The sequence below is a fragment of the Chaetodon trifascialis genome, chromosome 3 (genome assembly GCF_039877785.1).
Source record: "Chaetodon trifascialis isolate fChaTrf1 chromosome 3, fChaTrf1.hap1, whole genome shotgun sequence".
Lineage (NCBI taxonomy): Eukaryota > Metazoa > Chordata > Actinopteri > Chaetodontiformes > Chaetodontidae > Chaetodon > Chaetodon trifascialis.
The window spans coordinates 11,978,877-12,001,412 of record NC_092058.1 but is presented as its reverse complement, the minus strand read 5'-3'; the positions used below and the strand labels follow the sequence as shown (position 1 = coordinate 12,001,412).

General features: G+C 43.4%; 2 protein-coding genes across 4 annotated transcripts in view; one reads left to right on the top strand and one right to left on the bottom strand.

The window, feature by feature from the left end:
* Positions 1–18,733, top strand: part of vgll4b (vestigial-like family member 4b) — a 42,313-nt gene extending 23,580 nt beyond the window's left edge. For all 3 annotated transcript variants that reach the window (XM_070959012.1, XM_070959013.1, XM_070959011.1), the window contains 4 exons: positions 1,513–1,765; positions 12,115–12,382; positions 12,748–12,865; positions 13,597–18,733. In XM_070959012.1, coding sequence (XP_070815113.1) covers positions 1,513–1,765; positions 12,115–12,382; positions 12,748–12,865; positions 13,597–13,853 — 896 coding nt within the window. In that variant the 3' untranslated portion in view covers positions 13,854–18,733. The remainder of the gene's footprint in view (positions 1–1,512; positions 1,766–12,114; positions 12,383–12,747; positions 12,866–13,596) is intronic.
* Positions 18,734–18,935: 202 nt separating this feature from the next.
* The window catches only part of atg7 (ATG7 autophagy related 7 homolog (S. cerevisiae)), a 60,914-nt gene continuing 57,313 nt past the window's right edge, over positions 18,936–22,536 (bottom strand). The window contains exon 19 of the mRNA XM_070959318.1: positions 18,936–20,164. Coding sequence (XP_070815419.1) covers positions 20,132–20,164 — 33 coding nt within the window. The 3' untranslated portion in view covers positions 18,936–20,131. The remainder of the gene's footprint in view (positions 20,165–22,536) is intronic.

Sequence of the window (22,536 nt, the reverse complement as noted above, 5' to 3'; positions counted from 1 at the left end):
AAAAACAATGATGTCACCCTTGTTGCCATGGTACACAGTGGGGCGAGCAGGAACATGCCAGAGAGAGGAGAGGAGCTGGTGCTGCTGTGTTTGGGAGGCCATGCTAAAAGTACACATCCATAGAGGAACAGTGGGGGACTAGAGCACACACTTTGTGACATTACAAAACCATGTCAGTGTGGGTGCGTGCTTCTGCGTGTGTGTTTTAGCCCTACAGCCTCCTGAATGGATTAATGATGTGATTTTCTTTCAGATCGGTTTATAAAGTGGTTTTTACACAGATTTTATGACTTTATGCATCAGAATTCGTTGTTTCCACCTCTAAAAGAACACTGTTGATAGGAGACGTCCTCCTTTTCTTCATATTGAAAATAAAGTCGTGTATTCTAATAAACTCTTCATTTAAATCCGCAGAATTAATGCAAATTTAAAAATAATGAGCAATGTCCCGCAGATTCATTGCTACTCTGCCTTTGTTTTATTTACGACTGCCTGTCTAAAGTGTAAGTAATGCAATTTGGAAGCATAGCAGAATAAACACAAACATAGCATACAAGACAGTTTGGATGATTAAATCTCTACTGTGCTGAGCAGCTAGTCGGTGTAGCGTTGTGTTGAGTATGGGAGTAGTTCTGCGGAAAGCTGTGAGATGAAATGGGCGTTTTGGTGTAGGCTTTATGTTTTGTTTGGGAAAAGTCAGACAGATACATGAGGCCGAAGCAGTGGAAAGTCCCCGTGCTGAGACAGAGCCAGTGGTAGTTTTCCTGATTCTCTTCTGCTCTTACTCCCACTCACTGACAGCTCTGTAGGCCTTCTGTACCAGGACAAGACTGGAGGAAAGCAGAGTCAGACACACACAGAGAAATAGTTCACACACACACACACACACACACACACACACACACACACACACACACACACACACACACACACACACACACACACACACACACACACACACACACACACACACGTATATGCAGAACCCATCCACAACTATTTCTTCCAAAACATTCCCAACCAGATACTCCTCTGCTTATGCCAGAGGTTTGTGCCTCACTCAGCAAACGGTATAAATCAACAAAATCCAAAGTTTGAGCTGGAACACAGCCTGTACAGTAACACTGTCATGAAGTAGTTTTTGTGGTCAACTTGTTTAAAGTGGCAATAAAACAGTTGCCTTCTACTTGGAAATACCATCATTTTGACTAATTACCATAATTCACATCCATGGCTAAGCACCGTGTTGGAAGTGCAAGCGTGTGAGTTGACGGCAACAGTGTCGCAGTGTCAGTTCATGTTTGAAATAACCAAAAGTATAGTGGACTGTTGTTTTGCAAACTTAATGAATATTCAGATTTTATGACAACACAGTTCTTTTCAGTCTCGTCTGGCTTTATCTTTTCCTTTTTCATAGTGTGTGTAAAGGTGCAGTTTACCTCATCTCTACCTCATGTTCTCAGTTCTAACTGCCTACTCTCATCTTTTTGTCTCCCCCGCTGTCCTTTTCAGGTGAAGCAGCTTTGAGGGGGGACCCCAGACTCCAGTCCCTGTCTCTGTCCTCGTCTTCCTCCTCCTCCTCCTCCTCCTCCTCCTCCTCTTCGTCATCATCCTCCTCATCTTCCATCTCCTCCATCTCCAGCCACAGGACAGGTCCTCCTCCCATCAGCCCCACCAAGAGGAAGCTGAGCGGGGACCAGGGGGACAGCGACATGGACGACAACGAGCATGTGGCAAAGATGAGCCGACTGTTTGCTACACAGCTGTGAGTACTGAGAATCACTCATCTGCTGTTGCATGGGTGATCAGGCACTTTCAAATAAAATCCATAACAAAGACCTTGAACTTAAGTTCTTTTCTAGAGGCTCATTTCCTGAGGTTGCTGCTGAAGAATATCTCCATTTTTTTTAATACTCCATGTCTCTTCTCTGTCTGCTTCTCTTTCTGTCTCTCACACACACAAACCTTGGTGCCTAGAAGCGACCATACATATGCACACACAGAACTCACTGGATTTAAAAGAAGACTTTTTTTGACTTGACAAGTGTTACTGTTGGCCATATGTTTGCGGGCTCCTCGCTTGGTGAAGCTGCGCACAGGCAGCCTTTCTCAGAAGTCCCAGTTTGGACTCCAGGGTGCTACGCCAGGTTTAGCTGGCTCCACAGCGTTCTCCTTATAGCCGCAGATCTCTGGAAGCTTGGAAACAGGGACTGCACAACAGAAAGATTACTCACATCTCCAACGTTCCCACATTCCCACTTCCAGAGATTCCAGGGATTCTGGAGCGCTGATTAGTTGTGAAGGACTCCTGGGGCCAGGGGCGGTGGAGTCAAAGCTCTCTCTTTCTCTCTCTCTCTTTCTCAGCTCGACCGAGTCAGTCATGGGACTCCAGCCATTGCTATTTATTGCAGAGACAGTCAAGGAGGTGTTAGGTAGAGCTGTACAGTTTTGCATGCATGCTAATTCTAAGCAATATGTCCTGTTACTGAAAATAAGAGTAACGTTACAAATTAATGATGGATGTTTTTATGTCACTTGTTTCATCACAGTCATCTGTTTGTCAGTCAACATGGCTATGAGGTGACACAATGGAACACAGTACGCCTGGATGCACTCGGTATACTGGAAGCCCTGGATTAAGAGTAAAGCACAGTTACTGGCAGTGTATTTATGTGGTTAAGCATGTGCAAACACATGTGGATGCACATGCAGTACACTCTGTCATTTGTGTACACTGGCACAAACACCTTTAGACTTTAAAGGTAACTCTGGAAAGTTTGCAGCTGCAGTCAGCTTGTTTTCATAGCAATTACAATGAAGTGCACTGACGAACCAGAGTTACAGCAAATGCAGAAGTATCAACATCATTCCATTCCTCTGTCAGAGTGATCTGAATATTCAGTCTGTTCCAAACACTTCACAACAAAGCTAAATACTCTGCTTTCCTGCCCCGTCATTTCCGGAATTGGTTAAGGGCTTTTACCACAACAAAAGTAATTGCAGAAGTTGTATATGCTCACTTGCCTGTGTGACTGGGCTGAGATATTTCTGCCCAGCTTGTCTTCCAGGTAGGAATCTGACTTTTGAATCAAGTTGTTCTAGTGGCGGGGGGGGGGGGTCCTTGTTGCTACATCTTGTGACCGTTTGGGCTCACATAACAAGGGATTATCTTGTGTGTCTTGACATTTGTGCAGAGTCATCTTGTTTTCTGTTATGGATGTGTCCGTGGTGGCAGAATTACCATTATACTCCTCAGAAAAACCAGGCAGTAAATCCATCTTCCCCTTTTGTGTTTTATTCTGTTGTCTCGGTTGTTTTTCACTCTGTGAGATCTTTTTCATGCACAATGCGGTTTAGTGCTGCATACATTGATAACCAAATGCTCCTACTCGCGTATCACGAGTTGGACTTTATTTTGTAAGTCGGTCTGCCACAGTACAATGGGAGTTATTGTCATATCAGCTTTCAGTTGGTGTCGCAACTCCTTGCCATGGCTTCTCAATACAACCATTTTGTGTGGTTAAAATTAGGTTCTGCGAAAGTAAAACTGAAACGACTGCGACTGTGACTTTTCAAACTGCTCATTGTACCATGATTGTTTCCTAGAAGTAACCTGCGATAAGCCATAATCCCTTTCTTTAATCTTCATTTTAACTGTGACCTTGAAGTCACTTGACTCTTGGAGCTGTAGGTTAATCTCTACCCGAGAAAAGTCAATTACTAGTTGACTTGTTGCAACTCGAAGTTAAATTCAGGCCTCTCTACAAAGGCTCATCAAGATATTTTTCATCCTGGAAACCTATTTGCCGAAGGCCCATCCTAAATATGTCTTATTTTTAGTCATTTAATTTGAGGTTTCTCAGAGGGCTTTCTTCCCTGGCAGAGGTACCTGCTGAGTGACTTGTTGAAACCTGCAGTCAGAGTCAGCCTCTGAAAAGTTTCCCTCCTTGTTTGAACTGTTGTGCCTGTCCAAAGAACAGTGATTACGCTAAAGTGCAGAATGATGGGTTGTCGTTACAGAAAAAGTTAAGCTAAAAATAGAAGGTAAAAACAGCCTCTATAGAAAACACGACGAGGTACTTCTCAGTCACCCTGCCTTGATCTGACATAAATGAGCTTTCTGCTTCATTTAACTCATCTGTCATTTGAAGGAACAATGATTAGGTTTAATTTGAAAACAATGGACTTCTTGAGGGGAAAAAGCTAGACAGAAAACCAGAAAATGAACCACTGCAACCCCCCACTGCACGCACGCACACGCATGCACACACAGTTCAAATGTCAGAGATGGTTATCTGACACCATTCTAGCTGTTGGATTTTGCTGGCTGCTTCTGTCTGTGTAGCTTGTTTTTTTTGTCTGCACTGATTGCTCTGCCCTGTGACGACTGTTCCTGCATGTTTAGAAGCTTTTGTTTTCATTCACCTGTTTTTTTTTGTTTGTTTTTTAACTCTTTCTCTGTTTTGCTTGCATGGCAGTTTTCATGTGTGCTGACTATAGCAGTTGCTAAATAAGGTGCGTTTTTGTCAATCTGCTCGTAGTCGGCTTTCTTTTGTCTGTAAGTTCAGTCATATTTTCGGTGAGTGTTGACGCAGACACCTGACACCTTGAGACTTGAGGCAAGGCAATGAAGGAGGAAGCTCAGGTTTCCTTTGTTGTCCAATCACAACAAGCTGAGGTTAGGGAGAGGCACAGGATGGGGTTAGAGAAAGAGAACTTTCTGAACCAACCCAAGCTGCATTTTTTTAATGAGGGAAAGCATTAACAGGCATGATAAATGAATGGATTTTGCTTTTGTCAACAGCCTGTGTATTTAACAATGTGGTTGCGAGTATATTTTCCTCGGCAGACTTGGTGTTTTAATAGTGTCTCTTTCAGTTTTTGCTGTGAAGTCATACAGAACACGCAGTCACAGAAAACTTTATGGCATGGTAAATTCTTCATATAAAAGTCTGATTGCAGATATTGGCTGTCGCCGTAGCAGGCTGATCCGTGGACGTGATGTGTATGTCTGCCCTGAGTCTGCATGTGTTTGTGCAGTTATGCACATGTGTTGTGTGTCCTGTCCATACATGCATGTGTGCTTGCCAATCTGTGATCATCTCTCCTCTGTGTGTGTGTGTGGGCTCCTTGTCAGGCAGCAGGGGCTACTTTCTCATTTTCTCTGAGGAGTAGGAGGAGTCTTGAACAAAGAAGCCTTATCCTGTCCAGTGGAGCCTGCGGGCTGGAAGCTTGCTGCTGCCTGCTCGCCTGCCTGCCACTCTGCAGTTGTAGACCTGCCAGTATAAAAGTCCTCTTGCTCAGCTGTTTCATCCCCCCTTAAGAATAACGGCCACTCACAGAGCAAGATTTTGCGCAGGCTTTTAATTGGGGAGTATAACTGCAGGAGAGTGTATTTGCAGCAGCCAGGTTACATGTGATTGCTGGGTGTGAAGTTTGAGTTCCTCAGATGTGCAGACTTACACCCCCCCCCCCCCCCCCCCCAGGCAGTATATCAAAATTAAGAATTCATTGTCTTTCATTGTAACCATAATGTGTGTTTTTCAAAATACCGTGAGCTGTTTTGTTCTGCAAATTACCAATAACACATAATTACCAAGTCAGATTGTGATGAACCTGGGGTTGATGTGATGTTTTCAGCAAACAGTGTCTGGCAGTCACTGCTTAGGGCACATCTTCCTTTTTCATGTTTTCCCTGTTCTTTTTCACTAAGAAAATTGAACACAGGGGCTGGATTAAGCAGAGGTTTGAAAATCAACATTATGTGCTTTCTTTTGCATGCACGTTCCTCTGAAAGGTGATGCTGTAGATACAGGCGCTAAAACCAACTTCAAGTTAGTCATTTTGATGCAGTAAGTATTGTAGCATACAGAAACTGCAGCTGCTTTCTACTGGGAACTTCATCAGTGAGTTGTTCTCATGGAAGTTTCTCCATTGGCCAAATGGGGAGAAAATAAGAGAGGAAGAGTGTGTGCGTGTGCGTGCGTGCATGCGTGCGTGAGCGAGCGAGCGAGCGTGGCCAAGCCTGGTGAAGTCATTGTTACCCTCTTGTTTTACACAGGACTATTTATGTAGTATGTGAGGAAAGGAGGGAGAGCATGTGGGTTTTTTTTTTTGTCTCTCTCAGAGTGTGTGTGTGTGTGTGTGTGTGTGTGTGTGTGTGTGTGTGTGTGTGTGTGTGTGTGTGTGTGTGTGTGTGTGTGTGTGTGTGTGTGTGTGTGTGTGTGTGTGTGTGTGTGTTCACATGTTGTTCTTAGCCTTCTTGTTGTGGTAGTTCCCATATCCGATCTGTCCCAGCTTTAATAACAAAGGATTTTCTTGAGTTTTCTTTCTCTGCAGTCAGTTAACTGTCAGATATGTGCTCGATTTCTATCAGTGTTACTGCACCAGTGAAAATCTGAAACATTTAAAACGACTGTTTGGAAGTGGTGAGAAAGTTTGTCTTACTTGCTTTAGATGTTAACCTTAATAAATGATTTAACCTAGCGCTTTTTATTTTTATGTCAAGTTTTATATTGCCTGTAGTATTTCGAGTATGATTAGTTGACATATAACTAGAACAGTCTGTAAATGACATTTGCTTTGGTGTGTTTCCTCTGGGTTTTTACTGTTCTATTTTAAAGGACTCAAATATTATTGCTAACTTCCGCTTAGTCCCACTACTAAAACCTGGACTCAGCAGAGTAAACTGTGTTGAGATGTTTGTATACTTCATATACATAACCAGGGTTGTGTGTGTGTGTGTGTGTGTGTGTGTGTGTGTGTGTGTGTGTGTGTGTGTGTGTGTGTGTGTGTGTGTGTGTGTGTGTGTGTGTGTGTGTGTGTGTGTGTGTGTGTGTGTGTGTGTGTGTGTGTGTGTGTGTGTGTGTGTGTGTTCATTTTGTGGGTTTCTGCAGACCTTGCAGAGCTTGGGCCTGGTTGTAACCTGTGGTTGAGTCTTCATCCTCCTCTGCTTTTTTTCTTTTTTGTCATCTTCTCCTCTCTAACGCCCTGATTCTTCCCAGATGTTTCCTGTGTGTGTATCTCTCTCTCTCCTCCGCCCCCCCCACCTCTGCCCAACCAAAGATTTGCAGTGAGGTTTTCTCTGAAGACTTCAGAGCACAATTGTGAGAAAAAGTGTAGAACTTTTATAGCTCCTGTATCTTTGCCTCAAAGTAAAATATAGCTAACTCACTAAATTGGCAGTCTGCTGTAGAGCTAAACCTGGCACACTTCTGAAAACTAAACCATATTTTTAAAGTCTTAGGTTCATATGTTTATATTTGTTTTATTTAGTTTTCCATTGTGGCAATTAGGCAAGTTAGGTCATAGAAAGCTGCTTGTAAAGCCCACAAGAACAAATTACAAGTTTTCAGATTTTACAGGAATACAGGCCTACAGCTGATTTTTTTTTTTTTTTTTTTTCTCTATAAGTCATTCAAATACATGGTCATGGTCGTGATCTTTAACTTGAGGTTAAGTTGAAGACAGGGTGTCATATGAATGGTTACTTAAAAGGCTGTACTTAATGACAGATCTGAGTGTTGTAATATTGTTCGAGATATATGACTATATCATTTATGTATCGAGGGTTGGACTCTCTGGGTTTTAAATTAAGGGATCTGTCAGTGAGTGCCCACCACAGTGACGACCACTAATGCCAGGCTACACAAAACCCAGACTCTAGTAAAATAGAATCAAATAGATATCTACTCTTTATTTCATTGTGTCAAGCTGTCCACTGTGATGTCAGTCACACGATTCTCATTTTCACAAGTCGACCAAAAAGAAAAAAAAAAGTCAGCCTGAACAACACGGAGGTCCTCCATGATGTTACAAAAATGATTCTTAAGATCAAATTGTGAGAATTTTCTGATGTGTTGAGGTACTGCGTGTCTGAAATCAATCTAGAATGGGGTAAGGGAAACATAATGCACTCACTTTACCAAACAAGGACTGTGCCATGAATAAATATTACATCAAACTTAAGTATGTTTGGCTGCTCTCATAAAAAAATCACCCGTAGCTGAACCTCACACTCCAAAGTGTTTACATGTTATGAATTTCAATCTGTCCTACACGCTAAAATCCATCAAAAGTCAACACAGATGTTGTGGATTAATGTTTGAAGCCTGTAGGGATGACCTCTGCCAGGATGTAGTGAGATACTGCATTATAATTAACATCTTCCTTTAACAATGATTACAGATTGATTGTGTGTCCAAAATCAACCCCGTTTGCTGCTATATATTCAACATCAGCCATTCTGAATGTGTAAATATATCCATCTCTATTTCCTGCTCACTATTTAGTGTCCATTATCTAGAGAGTAGTGAATGAGTGAACAAGGGAGTGATTTTGAACACAGCCTAACAGTTAACTGAAAGATTCTGACTCCAGTTTACAAGTCATTTAAACTCAACTACTAGCTACCTACCAAGCTGCCAGCAGGTAAAACATACCACAATCATCTAGATCATTTGGAAATAGACTCACCAATCTCTTGGACTTTTGAACATCATACAATCATTTCATAACACAATGCTACAGAATGGCGCTTTTGTGAGGGAAGCCATCTTTCTGTAAAGATCTGTGCAGGACAGTCACTTCGGTTGGCAGTTTCTTGCTCAAAATGAGAACCAGTGAGTCAAAACTGTGGTACTGAGAGCTCAGTTGATTGTTGTATACATACATCATTATGTCTGAGCCTCTCCCTCCCTGTCTCTCTGCCCCACCTCAGTGTGAGCCTTTGCACTGCTGTGTGGTGTTTACTCTGTATTGGTGCTTGATCCAAGAGTGGTTAGTAACCCAGTGAACATTTATTGTGAAATAAGATTAAGCTGCGGCCCCAACCTCTTCCCCTGTATTTTCTTTCCACAGTCTACTCCTCTTGCCTCTTGTTTTGTTCAGTTCGCCCCCCTCCTCCACCCATTGCAGGTGCCAAGTCTCAGAGTTCTTTACTCTCTCCCACTTCTAACTCTCATCCTCTCCTCTAGCCCCAGACCTGGCAACCCTCTCTCTTCAGCTCTAGCCCTTGTTACCACCCCCATCCCCATGTCTCATGTGTAGCCCTCGCCATCCGCCCTTTGCCTCCTCTCCCTCTCTCCCCAGCTGCGACCCTGAGGATAATTGAGAGGTGAGTAAGAGAGACAAAGACACAGGGTGGGTTTTGAATGCCTGATCCCTGGCATGAAATGCGGCCGGGGTTTGGTGGGCAATCAGGCGAGGGGAAGGCGGGGGCGGCTGTGGATTTGACAGCTATGCCATTCATTGGTCGGATTTGTTGATCCCGTTCACTGGCTCCTGCAACGGCCCCTCTTGTGTGAGGATGTGGGCATGCTTGCTCTTTGGCAATGATTAAAGTTTGGAACAACTTCCACAACCTAACTCAAGACCCAGCTGCCGGGGAGAGGGGGGGGGAGACAGAGAGAGGGAGAGAGAGGGAGAGAGAGAGAGAGAGAGAGAGAGAGAGAGAGAGAGAGAGAGAGAGAGAGAGAGAGAGAGAGAGAGAGAGAGAGAGAGAGAGAGAGAGAGAGAGAGAGAGAGAGAGAGAGAGAGAGAGAGAGAGAGAGAGAGAGAGAGAGAGAGAGAGAGAAGAGAGAGAGAGAGAGAGAGAGAGAGAGAGAGAGAGAGAGAGAGAGATGTATTATCTACTCGCCTCTAAGCTAATCAAGGGATTGTTTATATTTGAAGATAACGGATTTATACAACAGGATTTTGGTTTGTAGCATTTGATTAGAGGTCGATGTTTCCTGTACAAGTAATTTACGCAATATATCCACTTTAGCACACTTGAGTGACTATTATGGCCTGATTTGTATTTGATTAACTCCACAATGCAGTTATTTTTTGCTATTTGATAAAGAATGAAACTGCAAATTTATGCCACTATGGGAAAACATAAAAATTTGTCGGTGAGCTGTCAGCCAGGGTTTACAAAAGCGCTGCCAAGTCTCTCCCTCTTTAACCCCCAGGAAGTTTGCTGCCGATTGTGAGGATGAAAAAAAGAATGAAAGACAAAGAGAGAGAGAGAGAGAGAGAAAAAGGAGGGGGTCCATGCTAATGTAAGCTCTCGGCACAAACGAAGGAAACTACCGACCTTGCTCTTTCTTATAGTAGAGGTCCGGACCATTCACACGCGGCTCCCCCCTCCCCGGCTCTCCTCAGCTCTTCCTCTCTCCCTCTCTGTATTCTGTGGAGACTATTTATTTGTGGAGCACGGTGCTGTGGGCTCCAGATGCTTGACCCAGCAGTCAGGTTGCCTGGTCACATGGAGCTACAACTGTTTGCCTGAACTTGTTGTTTTGCATCCAAACAAACCTTAAAGGGCTGCTGCAGCTTTTTCAATCCAGAGTCAGTTGTTTATTCACATTCAGACCTTTTTTTCACATGGGTGGGGAAATGCCACTATATGTTATCTGGCGAAGAATAAAGAGGGGATGTTTGAATGCTTCCTATTTATAGTAAATGTCACTGCCGTTTGCCAGTTGAGGCTTCAGTGTGTATGTATAATGTAAGTGCATGTAGGAAGAGGTTAGTGTGAATGTAATGATTTGTGAATGGATGTGTTGGTATAGAGCTGGAGAGAAAAGAAGAGATAGCGAGAGGCGAGTACGGTAGATGTTGCTCCCTGCAACTGGGCCTCAAATTGTAGGAGGGGAGTGGAGCTGCAGCAAGGGTGTAATACACAGCTGAAAACGCACACAGAAAACACAACACACAAACCACATTTGACGCACTTAGCAAAATAATAAGTACCTGTTTAAGTGCAAGCAAGTGTGCACGGTATCAGGCACCGCCACTTCACTACATATCAAAGTCATTATCATCAGAGCTGGAAAAAAAAAGAGGCCAAAATCTGTGTTTTGTTAAACTGTCGTTACTTGAGTCCCTTATCCTTATCTCTGCTTTCTCAGTGATTAAAATATGAGCTCACAGTTTGGAGAGAACGGCCGGATTTCTTTGTGGTGGGAAGTAATTCTCTTTCATATGGAAAGTGTGTGGCCAGCCTACCTTCTTTCACCTTGAGTATTCAGCACATGGATGCGAGTGCGGACAGTGTGTAGCGGAATAGAAGTCAAGAGAAAGAAAGAGTAAAAACATTAGAAGAGGCATGCCAACGACAGTCCGCAGCTGACGTCTGTGCTGCATTAGCACTGCAGGACTTTTCATGTGACAGCAGTGAGTGCAGCTGGCTGCAGGTTCGCTGGAGAGATAAAGCTGATTTGCTGTACTGAGGAAACCACTTTAAAGCTTTGAACTTTGTGCCTGTTTGCCCCTTTGTGCAGGGGCAAGTTTGGAGTTCTTCCATGTTGGATAAAGTTAGGAGAGTGTTCCTTCCTAGACTTAACAGCAACGAAATAGAGTGTGTGTGTGTGCGCGCGTGTGTATGTGTGTGCGTGCATTCGTGTGTGTGTGTGTGTGTGTGTGTGTGTGTGCATGTGTGCACATGCTTGTACAAAAGCCTCCAGCAATCTGAGAAGTGAGTGTGTGAGGTCAGTATTAATAGCTTCTGCTGGTCCTGCAGTGTTTGACACAGAGCCCCATTTACAATAGTTCTTTTGTTTATCTCCCCTCTGCTCTCTCTCATCTCATCCTCTCTCTCTCTCTCTCTCTCTCTCCCTCTCACAGCCCCTCTTTACGTCTGTCTTTATTCGTCTCTCTCCTGCACATCTTTTTCCTGTTTGTCCTCTACTTCAACACTCCATCTGTTCCCAGTCTTGTCTCATTCTGTTTTATTTTGAACTCAACCTTACACCCAAGCTTGTTTTTTTCCAAAACTTTGGTTTAGGTGTCATGTTGCAAAAATAGAGATTTTTTTCAAGCTCAAATTTCTATTTCTAACTATCAAATTTCCTCTTGTTTAGTAGTAAAAAGCTACGTACAAATTGTTGAGGACGTCGTTTATCTTTATAGCAAATATGTCACCAATGTGGCAAAAGTTTTGTAGTTTTTGTCTTTTCTTAATTATAATTGTTGGATGCTAAACCAAAATAGATTCTTAGTTTTGAGATTCAGTCTTGTTGCTGGATTCTGAGTCACTATACTGTCGTTTCCATCAGACCCCAATCCAAAAATAACACATTCCAGTGTGCAGAGTAAATTAATGAGCCTCTTGCTGTCTCTGTTCCCCAGGAAACCTAATGGAGACTACCGCAGCTCTCCCGTCTCCAAGGACCGCAGCCGGAGCCCCATCGAGCGTGTGGTGGTGCCCAGTGCTCTGGGAGTCCATGGGAACCACCTGTACAGCCATGCCCACCACCACCATCACCACCTGGCCAGCTTAGCCGGCATGGACCAGCCACTGGCACTCACCAAAAACAGCATGGTGGAGTCTGCACGTAGCAGCACAGCAGCTATGGCCACAGTGCCGCACACAGTCAGTGCTGTGGAGCGCCAGCAGGTAAGCTGCACATCCTGTTTCTTTCGGTCTAGTACTGACTACACCTCTTGCAAATTATTGGGTAAAACCTCAGCTCCTGTAGTTTCCCCACATCGTGTGACTAATGTGCTTTCATTAGCCGGACTCCTTGGATGGTGGACAGTAGAAATTTCCTATTTGGCTCGTTACCCAGAAAGGTTTTCAAACTGTGGTGGTTACTGAATCATTCTCTCTCACTCAAGCTTCAAACCTCCCTTTGCCCTGTCTTCCTTCTTTCCTTCTGCATTTCTAATTTTTATTTGCTCTTCTTTAACCCACTCTGGAGACGGTTGTTTATGTTCTTTTCAGGGTCCATACATGTTTGAATTTGTGTCTTTGTGTTTCAGAATCGTCCTTCAGTGATCACATGCGCCCCAGCCAACAACCGCAACTGCAACCTGTCTCACTGTCCAGTCTCCCACAACGGCTGCTCAAGCCTCACTAACAACTACAGGAGAATCAACAGTGAGTGCGCTCATGCCAGTGCAGCAGACAGACACATTACACTTAAATTTAGTTTTTCAGTTCTTGGGTTTATGGTAGAAGGAGCAGTGATGAGTGAACGTGATATCTCACTAATGAATTCACACTCATTATTACTAAGTGACCTATATTTATGGATGTGGATGTAATTTTGGAACCAAACTAAATTCCATCACAGAGCAGTTTGTGGGAAACATACTGATGATGCTCTACACATTCACGCTGACTTATCTCAGCAGTAATGCTGAAGTAAATCATCCCAGTTTTCTGTCAGCGAGTCTGTAACACATCAGTTGTTGTGACGAAGCCCCAACATGCTTCATTTACTACTTTGTCTGTTATCTCTGCACTGAAAAAGTCACTTGGGGCCTCAGCCAAACACACGTCTGTTTTATTCGTCCTGTGAGTGTCACTCATGTTTTCTGTGGGTTGATAACTGGCTGTTTTATGGTCCCAGTGAAATCCCAATGATCTCATTGAGGTTAACAGTGAAATTTAAAACGATGCTTTTAATATTTCAAAAAATGCAATGAAAAAGTGAAGTAGATGGAGGAGTTAGTGTTTTTCCATTAACCTAAAATGCACATGACCAACGTTTAAACTGATGCTAGGCAATAAACTGCCCACTGAACTTTATACAAGTGAGTTTTAGAGATTTTCATTAGGGGAACTAAAGACTCTCCTCCTCTTGCCTTCTGTCCTCCCCGATCTAGCCAACACAGCCTGTGACCCGGTGATTGAGGAGCATTTCCGCCGCAGTCTCGGGAAGAACTACAAGGAGCCCGAGCCCACCGCCACCAACTCGGTGTCCATCACAGGCTCGGTGGACGACCACTTCGCCAAGGCACTGGGCGAAACCTGGCTGCAGATTAAAAACAAGGGGAGCCCCTCGTCGTCCGGCAGCAGCCCAAACTCCTCCCCCGACAGTCACATGGTCAATCACAACCACTCCCCTTCTGTGGTCTCCTGAAGGAGGAGGCGTTTCAGAGGGAATCGCCCCTGTTCCCCCAGCCCTCCCAACCACCCCGGCTCCAACACCCGTGCCCCTGTCACTTTGGTCTGTCACCAGCATCCCTGAGGGAATGCCTGCCTGCTGGTCTGCTAAAAAACATCCAAAACCTAAAGCCTGTTCCCTCTTCCTATGCACTCATAGAGGGTCAACCAAGCAATAACAACATGGTCTCTCTGTCCTTCTGTGCTCTGCTTTGGTAATGCCAGACGATAATCTGCAGTGAGCGGTGAGGGTTCGACTTTGGGACTTGACTGGAGCCTCAAGCTGCTCCTTCCAATCATTCATCATCCCTGCATGTCAAGCTTGGAGCTGAGCAAGCGTCTGTAGTTATATGTACATAAAGAGAGAGAGGAAAGGCGGTGTTTAATTATTAATTTTCTTCCTTGTTTTTCGTTTTGTTTGTTTTTGTTTCTTTAACAGTAGTTTTGTGTACTGCTTATGCGTTATGAGATGCCCGACATTTGAAAGAAAAGATAAGCGAGAAACACTTAGGAGAAAATAATCACAAACCACCTGACTGTGCTACCAAAGAAACCTCCGACACTGATGCTTATCAATGCCCACCTCGAAGACAAAACAACACAAAGCTCATCGTGTAACGTCCTCCCTGCGTTTTACCTGTTTTCACTCTCACCTTCCTTCTCTCTCCCGCTCTGTCATGTGTATGTGTTCTGGTGGTTTTGTTACTGTATGTGTATACTTGGGTGATCGACTCGGTCTGATTTGCACTACTGCCGTAGAGGGTAAAGAGTGGCATGTCAATACTGTAATCTGGCACTGCACACTGGGACTGATAAACCTGATTTTGATGCAGTCTGGTGTAATCCAGCTTTTGTTGGAACCTCTGTTTGATCTCCCATTATGTTATTTTTTTTTTTTATCTACCTTGGAATCATTTCATCCTGGCTCAGACAGAAAAGTATGAACCACATTATTATGCCTTATTTGTTGAAACCATGTGTGAAAAATGGAAAATACAAACCAGTGGGGCTGGGCGGTAGAAGATGTTATGCAAAGTAATATGGATTTGGATACCATGTGTTCATGCGTGCATGCTGATTAGTACAAAGGCATACATGCGCAGTAAGAGAGTGTTGCTTGTATTGCCACCTCTGGCAGGCCCGACTATCTCAAACCAAGTTATGTCCAAACTATTGATGAAGCACCTTTTTAGGTGAGGATACAGATAAACAGGCAAACTGTGGGAGAAATCGGCCACGCTACCATGGCAAGTGTAGAGAAGATGCAAAGTTTTATGTGTAAGTGCTATGAGAGGAAAATTCACATGACATTATGTATCTTCAGCACTCAGAATACAATGGGATAGTAAATGCTTCATACCGCTGAGCCCTACATATCCGCTCTACACGCAGAAACTAGACTAACATGCAGTTTGTTAATTAAGTGTTGTTGATTGGTGTCAGTATACATCAATATAACGTCGACCCAACGAAAACAAAACTACTCCACAAGCGTAAACCGTGCCGTATTATTCCATTTCATCGTACAAGCACAGTCAGGTTATTGAGTCAGTTAACTGTGGTGTTGACGGGCACGGCAGCCATCGTGAGAGGAGATTAGGACCTGGAACACGGTCGTTCAACCTGCAGCGCGTTGACGGCTGTGCTCTGCAGAACAATGTGCTTTGATGTGTTTCACAGGCTTCACTGCTGACAGTGATGAGGGGAGAGATGACGCTGCATGTCACTTTGTGGTTGAACAAAACAAAAGAAAAAAGTCTGGTTTCTAGACCGGGGGAGAGAAGATTATTCAGATCTCTTCAAACACGCCTTTGTTTTTGTACCTCTTTGAACACAGGTGTTGTAATTATATTTGGCTTCCACCCCGCTATCCCTCCCTCTCCTACACACTGTGGTTTGATAGATTTCTACAAGGTTTGAAGGGTAAACTAATGCTTTTACAGATGCATGTTTTTTTGTTTTGTTTTTAATAGCTGGTATCTATTAATGTTTTTAAGCATTTCAATCTTAACTACTATTAGCCTTTTCATTTGGACGTTAGTTGTTACTTCTTTCATTGTCAGTAACAGACATAGACACTATACACTCACTGCTGGGTCAGTTGTACTCCATATTATTATTGTTATTGTTGTTATTACAATTTTGTATTTTTGTTTTCCATTAATATCAGTATGGTAACAAACATCTATAGCGGGACAGCCTCCGGACAGGCTCTGTTTAACGATGAGAGCTGCGTTTCTCAAATCCGTCTCGGCACGGTCGTCCACGAGCTCATTCCCACAGCGGAGCAGTGACCGTTTTAGTTAAGTTTGGCTTTGGGATGCGCAGCACGTAAAGGTTTTCTTAAGATGTTGATCCATCGGTGGTACAGGATGCTACAACCTTCAGCGTGACTGAGCTGAGACACCAAATTGGCTCACGTGAGCCAGCAGGGCCTTGTTTTCCTGAAAAGCACCTCATCCTGAGATAAAGAGGACTTCATTCTTATGTGCGTCATCTTAAAAGCAGTCTGAAAAGTTAATTGAACAGCACGGGCTAACACGCTGTGATGCTTTCGGAAAACGAGGCTTTGTTGATGCTAAGAGCTTGTGATGGGAGCAGAGAGACGGTGGCAAACACAGCAAAACACCTGGCTGATGATTGGTGGTTATCTGAATCTATGGCGTGATGTCACAGTTCTTTCAACCGTCAACAGTTGACCATCTGTGTCCCAACTTTGGTGTCCAGACTTTTTTGTTGTATTTCAATGCCTTCTTTTCTGAACAACATTGTATTGTTGCTGCAGTTAAGCTAGACTGCTGCAGTCTGACAGTTCACTCTGTAAAAGAGCCTGCGCCAAGGTGGCACACATTCCTCCTATAGGGAACTTTGTACAGGCCTCAGTATCTCCGAATCAACAGACAGAGCTAAAAACCAGCCAGCTGTCCCAGAGTTCCCTGCTCACAGGGTTTTCATGTGTCTTTACCAGAATTACACGCTGGTGTCCACTTTAGCCTTTTTTTTTTTTTTTTGCGTCAAGCACATCGGCCATTGATCCACACTCTATGATAAAGGAACAAACCCCCCAGAGAACTGGGGTCATCAGAGTGAACACTGAAAAAGTAGCAGAGTTGCAGAATCGTTCATGTCTCTGAGCTGAGCTTGAAAGGTGACGAGGTTCACGTTTGTTTGGTTTAGGTTTTCTTTTTTTCTTTCTTTTTTTTAAATCAAGCATGATGAGTACATCCTTTACTCTAAACACTTTCTCGGTGTTCTTGAATGTCCACACATTCCATCCTCAGCTATCTGAACAGATGTGAACAAGCTCTAGAATCTTCAACATACACAAAAATCGCAATGCAAACTGCCAGTGATTTAATTTGCTTAACAAATCAGTACTTTCTGATCTGCATGTGCGTTCTGCGGCAGGTTCGGTGGGTCGGATGGTGATTTGCAGGCAGGTTTTTTGGGAGGTGGCAGAGCTTCAGGAGCTGAGCTCCTGTAAGCACGACCTGCATGCCAGGACACGTTCAGCTGCCACTGAAAGTCTTTTGAAGGTCTCACAGCGATGCCTCCCCCTCCTCTCAGATTTAGTTGACCCTGATTTAAGATTGGATGTAGAACATGCTAGAAAACACGAGGGAAAAGGGCTCAGTGTCCAGAGGATTTTGTTTTTCTATTATTATTCTTTCTCATTATCATTTCACTACCACCCTGTAGGTAGGAGGCTCTCTTTCTGCTTCGGCACACACTCCCTACACACTGTAGGAAAATCACTTAATTAAAAAAATACTTTTTTTTTATAATAGGTAACTATAAGACCATCATTACGCTGTGCGTAACGAATGTACAGAGAAAAAAATCGTAGGTATTTTTTGAGGAACAATTAATTTGTTAATGATATGTAGCTATTTAATTGTTGGTTTTCCCTGTCCTTATATTGTAATCATTGCATTTTCTTTTTGTGAAAAAAGTTGATCTTTTTTGTTTATAGAGTTTGTCTTCTTAGAGTAAAGGTTCAAGTGCAGGAACACAGCAAACGTATGAAACCACAACAAGCCACTGGTGTGACTATGACAATCGCTACTTCCATTGGTCCCCGATGTCTTGCAGTCATTTAACTTGTGTTAGATCATGTGACTTCTGACGCGCCTGAACAAACGTTTCACTCCTGAGCGAAAAGGTCGTCCAGTTGGAGGTTTTGCGTTGATGGCGCACAATTTTTGCCACTAGCCCAGCAAGTCTTGCCGGCCATTTCCAAATTTAATTATTAAAGGAAAAATAAAAATCCACATTAGTCACGGGCTAGCAGGCAGGGGAAATTTCCATCACTGCATGTAAGCAGTACAAATTGCAGGTTTTGAAGGTTTTTTGATGACTTGTTTTTGGTCTGCAGATGGGAACTAAGCAACAAGTGAAAACATCAGTCCATTTGAGAATACTAATACTCAAAAAAGCTCAATTGATGAAAACCTGAAAGAAATTTTTGCGCTCCAGTTCATCTGCTTCACTCGGTGAGGCTGAGATGATCTGAGTGGCGAATGAGCTTTGAGGATGTCACCCTTCTATTTGATGTTGCTGTTGCCATCTGTGGAGGCCATTTTGCATCTGTAATCAAGTAAACAACATGAAAATTGTGCAGATAAATCAAAGAGGAGTTGGTCTTTACTCTGACTGTGCCACATTTTTCAGGTCCTTTTTGAAGTGGAAGTAGCATGTACTTAGTGGTAGTAATACTCTGAACTGTAAAGAAAAAAAATTGTATCAAGAAAACAACAGTCAATTTGTGGCTCTGTGTCTCCTCCTACTAAAAAGGTTTTGGCAGGCCACCTTTTTTGTACGTAAAGTAGCCTTGATGAACAATAAAATGCTTTTAAACCACTGTCTGACTGTGTGGGCCTCTGTTTGTGACTGTTTTGGTGTGTTTGTGGTTGTGTAATGGTTAAGACAGAGATGCTACAAAAGGGGGAAATGGGTGGAAAAATACAGCAACATTGACTGAGTGGAAGGATGTAGTGTAGTGGAATAAAGGCACACCTGAATAAACTGCTATTTTCACAGCAATATAAAGCTCACAGACTCAGAAATAATACAGATGTTTTATTCCAGTTCGTGGTGAAATACTTAGAGAAGAGAAAAGGTGCCACAAAAACAGCTCTGAGAATCGCTGGAATCAAGAAAGCCAAGAGTTTAATAATAAAATCTGAGGGAAAAGTCTGAATTCTGGAGTTTCTTTAGGAATTCGGCGTTTTTCTCACAGTTCTGAAATAACCTTTTAACATCAATCTCAAATTCTGGAGTGAATCTCAGTTGTTTTTCTCCTCGCTCTTCCATAAATATCCAAGTGGCTGTTGAAATGTACATTTCATGACAGTTAAAATAAGGTACATGTTAGCAGTCCAGACAAATGGGACCTGGCAGAGTAAGAAAAGCGACACAAACTGCAGGGACAAACACGGACATGCATCAACACAGACAAACCATAAAGACCTTCAGCTTCTCCTCAGGCTCTTTTCGACTCTGCCGTGCTGTTGCAGCACGGTACAATCAGGTTGTCCTACGGTGACAGTAAATCGTTTCCATATCAGAGTCCACTGAGTCGCTGTACAGTAACATCTGTGTGCAAAGCAACAAAGCTGGTTTTCGTATTAACTGCACCGCATGTCTCCAGTAAACAGACGGGCTGACGGATGGATCTGCTGAGTTGTCACACGTGTTTTTGTATTTTCTCAATTTATCTGAGACTCTTTCCCAACCTGAATGAGCGAGCAGATGTAGCATGTCAACGTCTTGCCAAAGGACTCTTCAACAAACCCATTAAATGTGTCGATGGAGCCGCTGCAGGAGACTGAACCTGTGACCATTCAGTGGGTTTTTTAAGTGTTTAAGACAAAATGTACAAATACATTGTGGTTTTGTTCAGGGAATCGAACTGACTCCAAAAACTGAGCAAGTATGCCTGATCACACATCACCAAGTGTCAGGAACAGGTATTCACTGAATGTTTGGACACTAATTATTCATTTTTATCGCACTGCTCCTCTATTTTGAACGTCCAATGCTTTGGTTGATCTGGAATCCAAATTGAGAATAACTTTTCTGAAGAAGTTTTTCTGATGTGCTTGTTTTTGTTTACATACATTTTATCAGTGTGTTGTCTACTGTTGTCCTCAAAGCCTTTGTCCTCTTGTCCTTTGTGAATGTGAGATTCCTTAAGAAGAAACAGACAGAAACATGGATTGGAGTGTCCCTCTCAGGGTTTGTTCCCCCAGCTCTTCAGATGCTCTCATCGTCGCTCATGTCCCAAATCTAATGAGAAAAAAAGACACAAAAGAAAAAGATGTTAAAGACTGTAATATACAATTCACGAGGAAGTCATTATGCTGTCTCCAAAAACTTAGCTCCTTGTCCGATTATCGGAGTTAGCTCAGTGAGATGTGGTGGAACACTGGACATTTAAGTCGCCCTGTACACTGTGTATTCTTAAAAATGTGTAGAGTGTATTTCCTTCGTCATGAAACATCTGTAAAGCCCATTTTTCAAATATCATAAAGCATTGCATTGTGACATTCACGTTTGCTTGCTTGCGTTCTTCTTCACTGCCTTTCAAGCCGCACTGCACGGCCTCTTTGCACATTACTGCTACCAACAGGCGATCAGAGGAGTGGTCCGAAACTGGCCGAAAAGTGCATCTTTGTCTTCAAGTTGTGCTTAATGCCCGCATCTGATCTGTAGAGCACTCATGCCTACGTACAGTATGTAAATAGTTAGAAGGTTTCACCACCTAATTAAAGCTCTGTTGAGCTGTTTAAAAGAGTAAACATACACAGAGTGACCAGAATTATACAGCGCAAACACCAGAACACCATAATAGGATCCAACACAGAGCAATACGGGCCCTGACTGTGGTTAGCCACCGATTTAGCTCAGAGTGTCTGAACCGTGGAGGTGACGCTGATTCAATACGCTTCAACTAACAGCCACGAATGTTTGATTCAATTTTCAAAACAGGAGGAGACGGATAAACAGGATAAACAGATGGATTTCCGTCTAAACAAATGACTTGCGAGTCACAACAAAATGCACTTTAGAGAACATACAGCGAGCCTGCAGCTCTCCCGTCTTGGCCGCATGCACCAATAGCTTTGAAAACAATTACTCACAATCACAGCTAAAAGGTTTCTTGCCAGGAAGTGACAGCAGCATGTGACCCCCCTCTCTCTCTTTATCTCTCACTCACTCACTCACTCACACACACACACACACACGAGGAACCTCCTTTTCACTACTGTGTCAGTAAACAACAGCGGCCTTCTCATGGCAGCAGATTCTTCGCATTCTCTCCCTGTAAGACGTAATTCACATACCTCTAACACAGTCTGGAATGTTACACACACATGGCTCTGAGTGTGTACGCACGCACGCGCTCACACACACGCACACACACACACACACACACAGTTTTCACACATACACGCTGCATTCCTCTGAATGTGCTGCTCCAAATGTGAATTCCAGAGCGATGACTGAAACCCGGTGAAAACTGAAAGAAATGTAATGAACTTTGAGCTGCGATATTTTTCTTTTCATGCAGCTCGTACTAACATGGAATACAGCCTGCAGCACAGAAGTATACTTGCACGCACACACACACACACACACATGCACACACAAACACGGACCCAATGTACTATCAGGAGCCTCAAGAAAAGATATACCGAGAGTGAGAAAAAGTGGTTCTCTTATTCTTTACAGGCCTTTATGGAGCACGTGGTTAGCCTTTATGGATGTATGGCTGCAACTGACAATCATTATTGATTAACATGCAGATTATTTAAAAGTTTAATAAACGTTAGCCTGTACTGCTCGTCCTAAATGCTGGCATGTTTTTCTACCGCTTTGTGCTTCTGCGTCGTGTGTGAAGAGGCGAGCCTGCAGAGAAAAGAGAATATATTTACACACATCATTACAGTAACCGCTGTGTGCAGTGAATGAGTTCAGCAGTATGACGGGAACAGAACATGGAGGAGATGCGCTCAGGACTGAAGGGCCAGTAATGACTCTGCCACCTCTGCTCAGAGAACAGAGCAGGCCCTCAAATGGCACACATCAAGAGCTCTCAGTCATTTATACTGTGGGTCCAGATTTGGCAGTTTCATGTGAAACAATCAGCGTATTGCGTCAATACTGGGATGATGCGTCAAGACAAAATGCCTTGGACAGAAAAAGCTACAGGAAATACCAATTATACTCATCCCTGACGCATCTCAGCTGAAGCCAGACATCGTATTGAACTAAAAAAGGAACCAGCATGTGGCGACATATGCAGGTATGAACATCAAGAGCAAGGAGGTGATTAGCCTTCAAAAATAAGCCTTCTAACGCTTCTAAAGCTGTGTCTCCTTTGTTTAATCAGTGCGCAAACCGTTATTTAAAAAAGAAGGCGTGTGGTTTTAGGTGGAGTTGTGGGCTCTAACTATTTCTGGAACAACAATAGTTCATTCATCCGCACGGCACTTCTGTGCAGCGTCTCCAGCTGTAGCATGGCTTTCAAGATACAGCCGGTGAGCACAGGCTTGAGTATGTCAGGCATCTGTGCAGGCAAGATGGCACCAAACCTGGCAAACACACAGCAGTGATGAGAAGACTCCAGGAAGCTGTGCACAGTCACTGGGCATGAT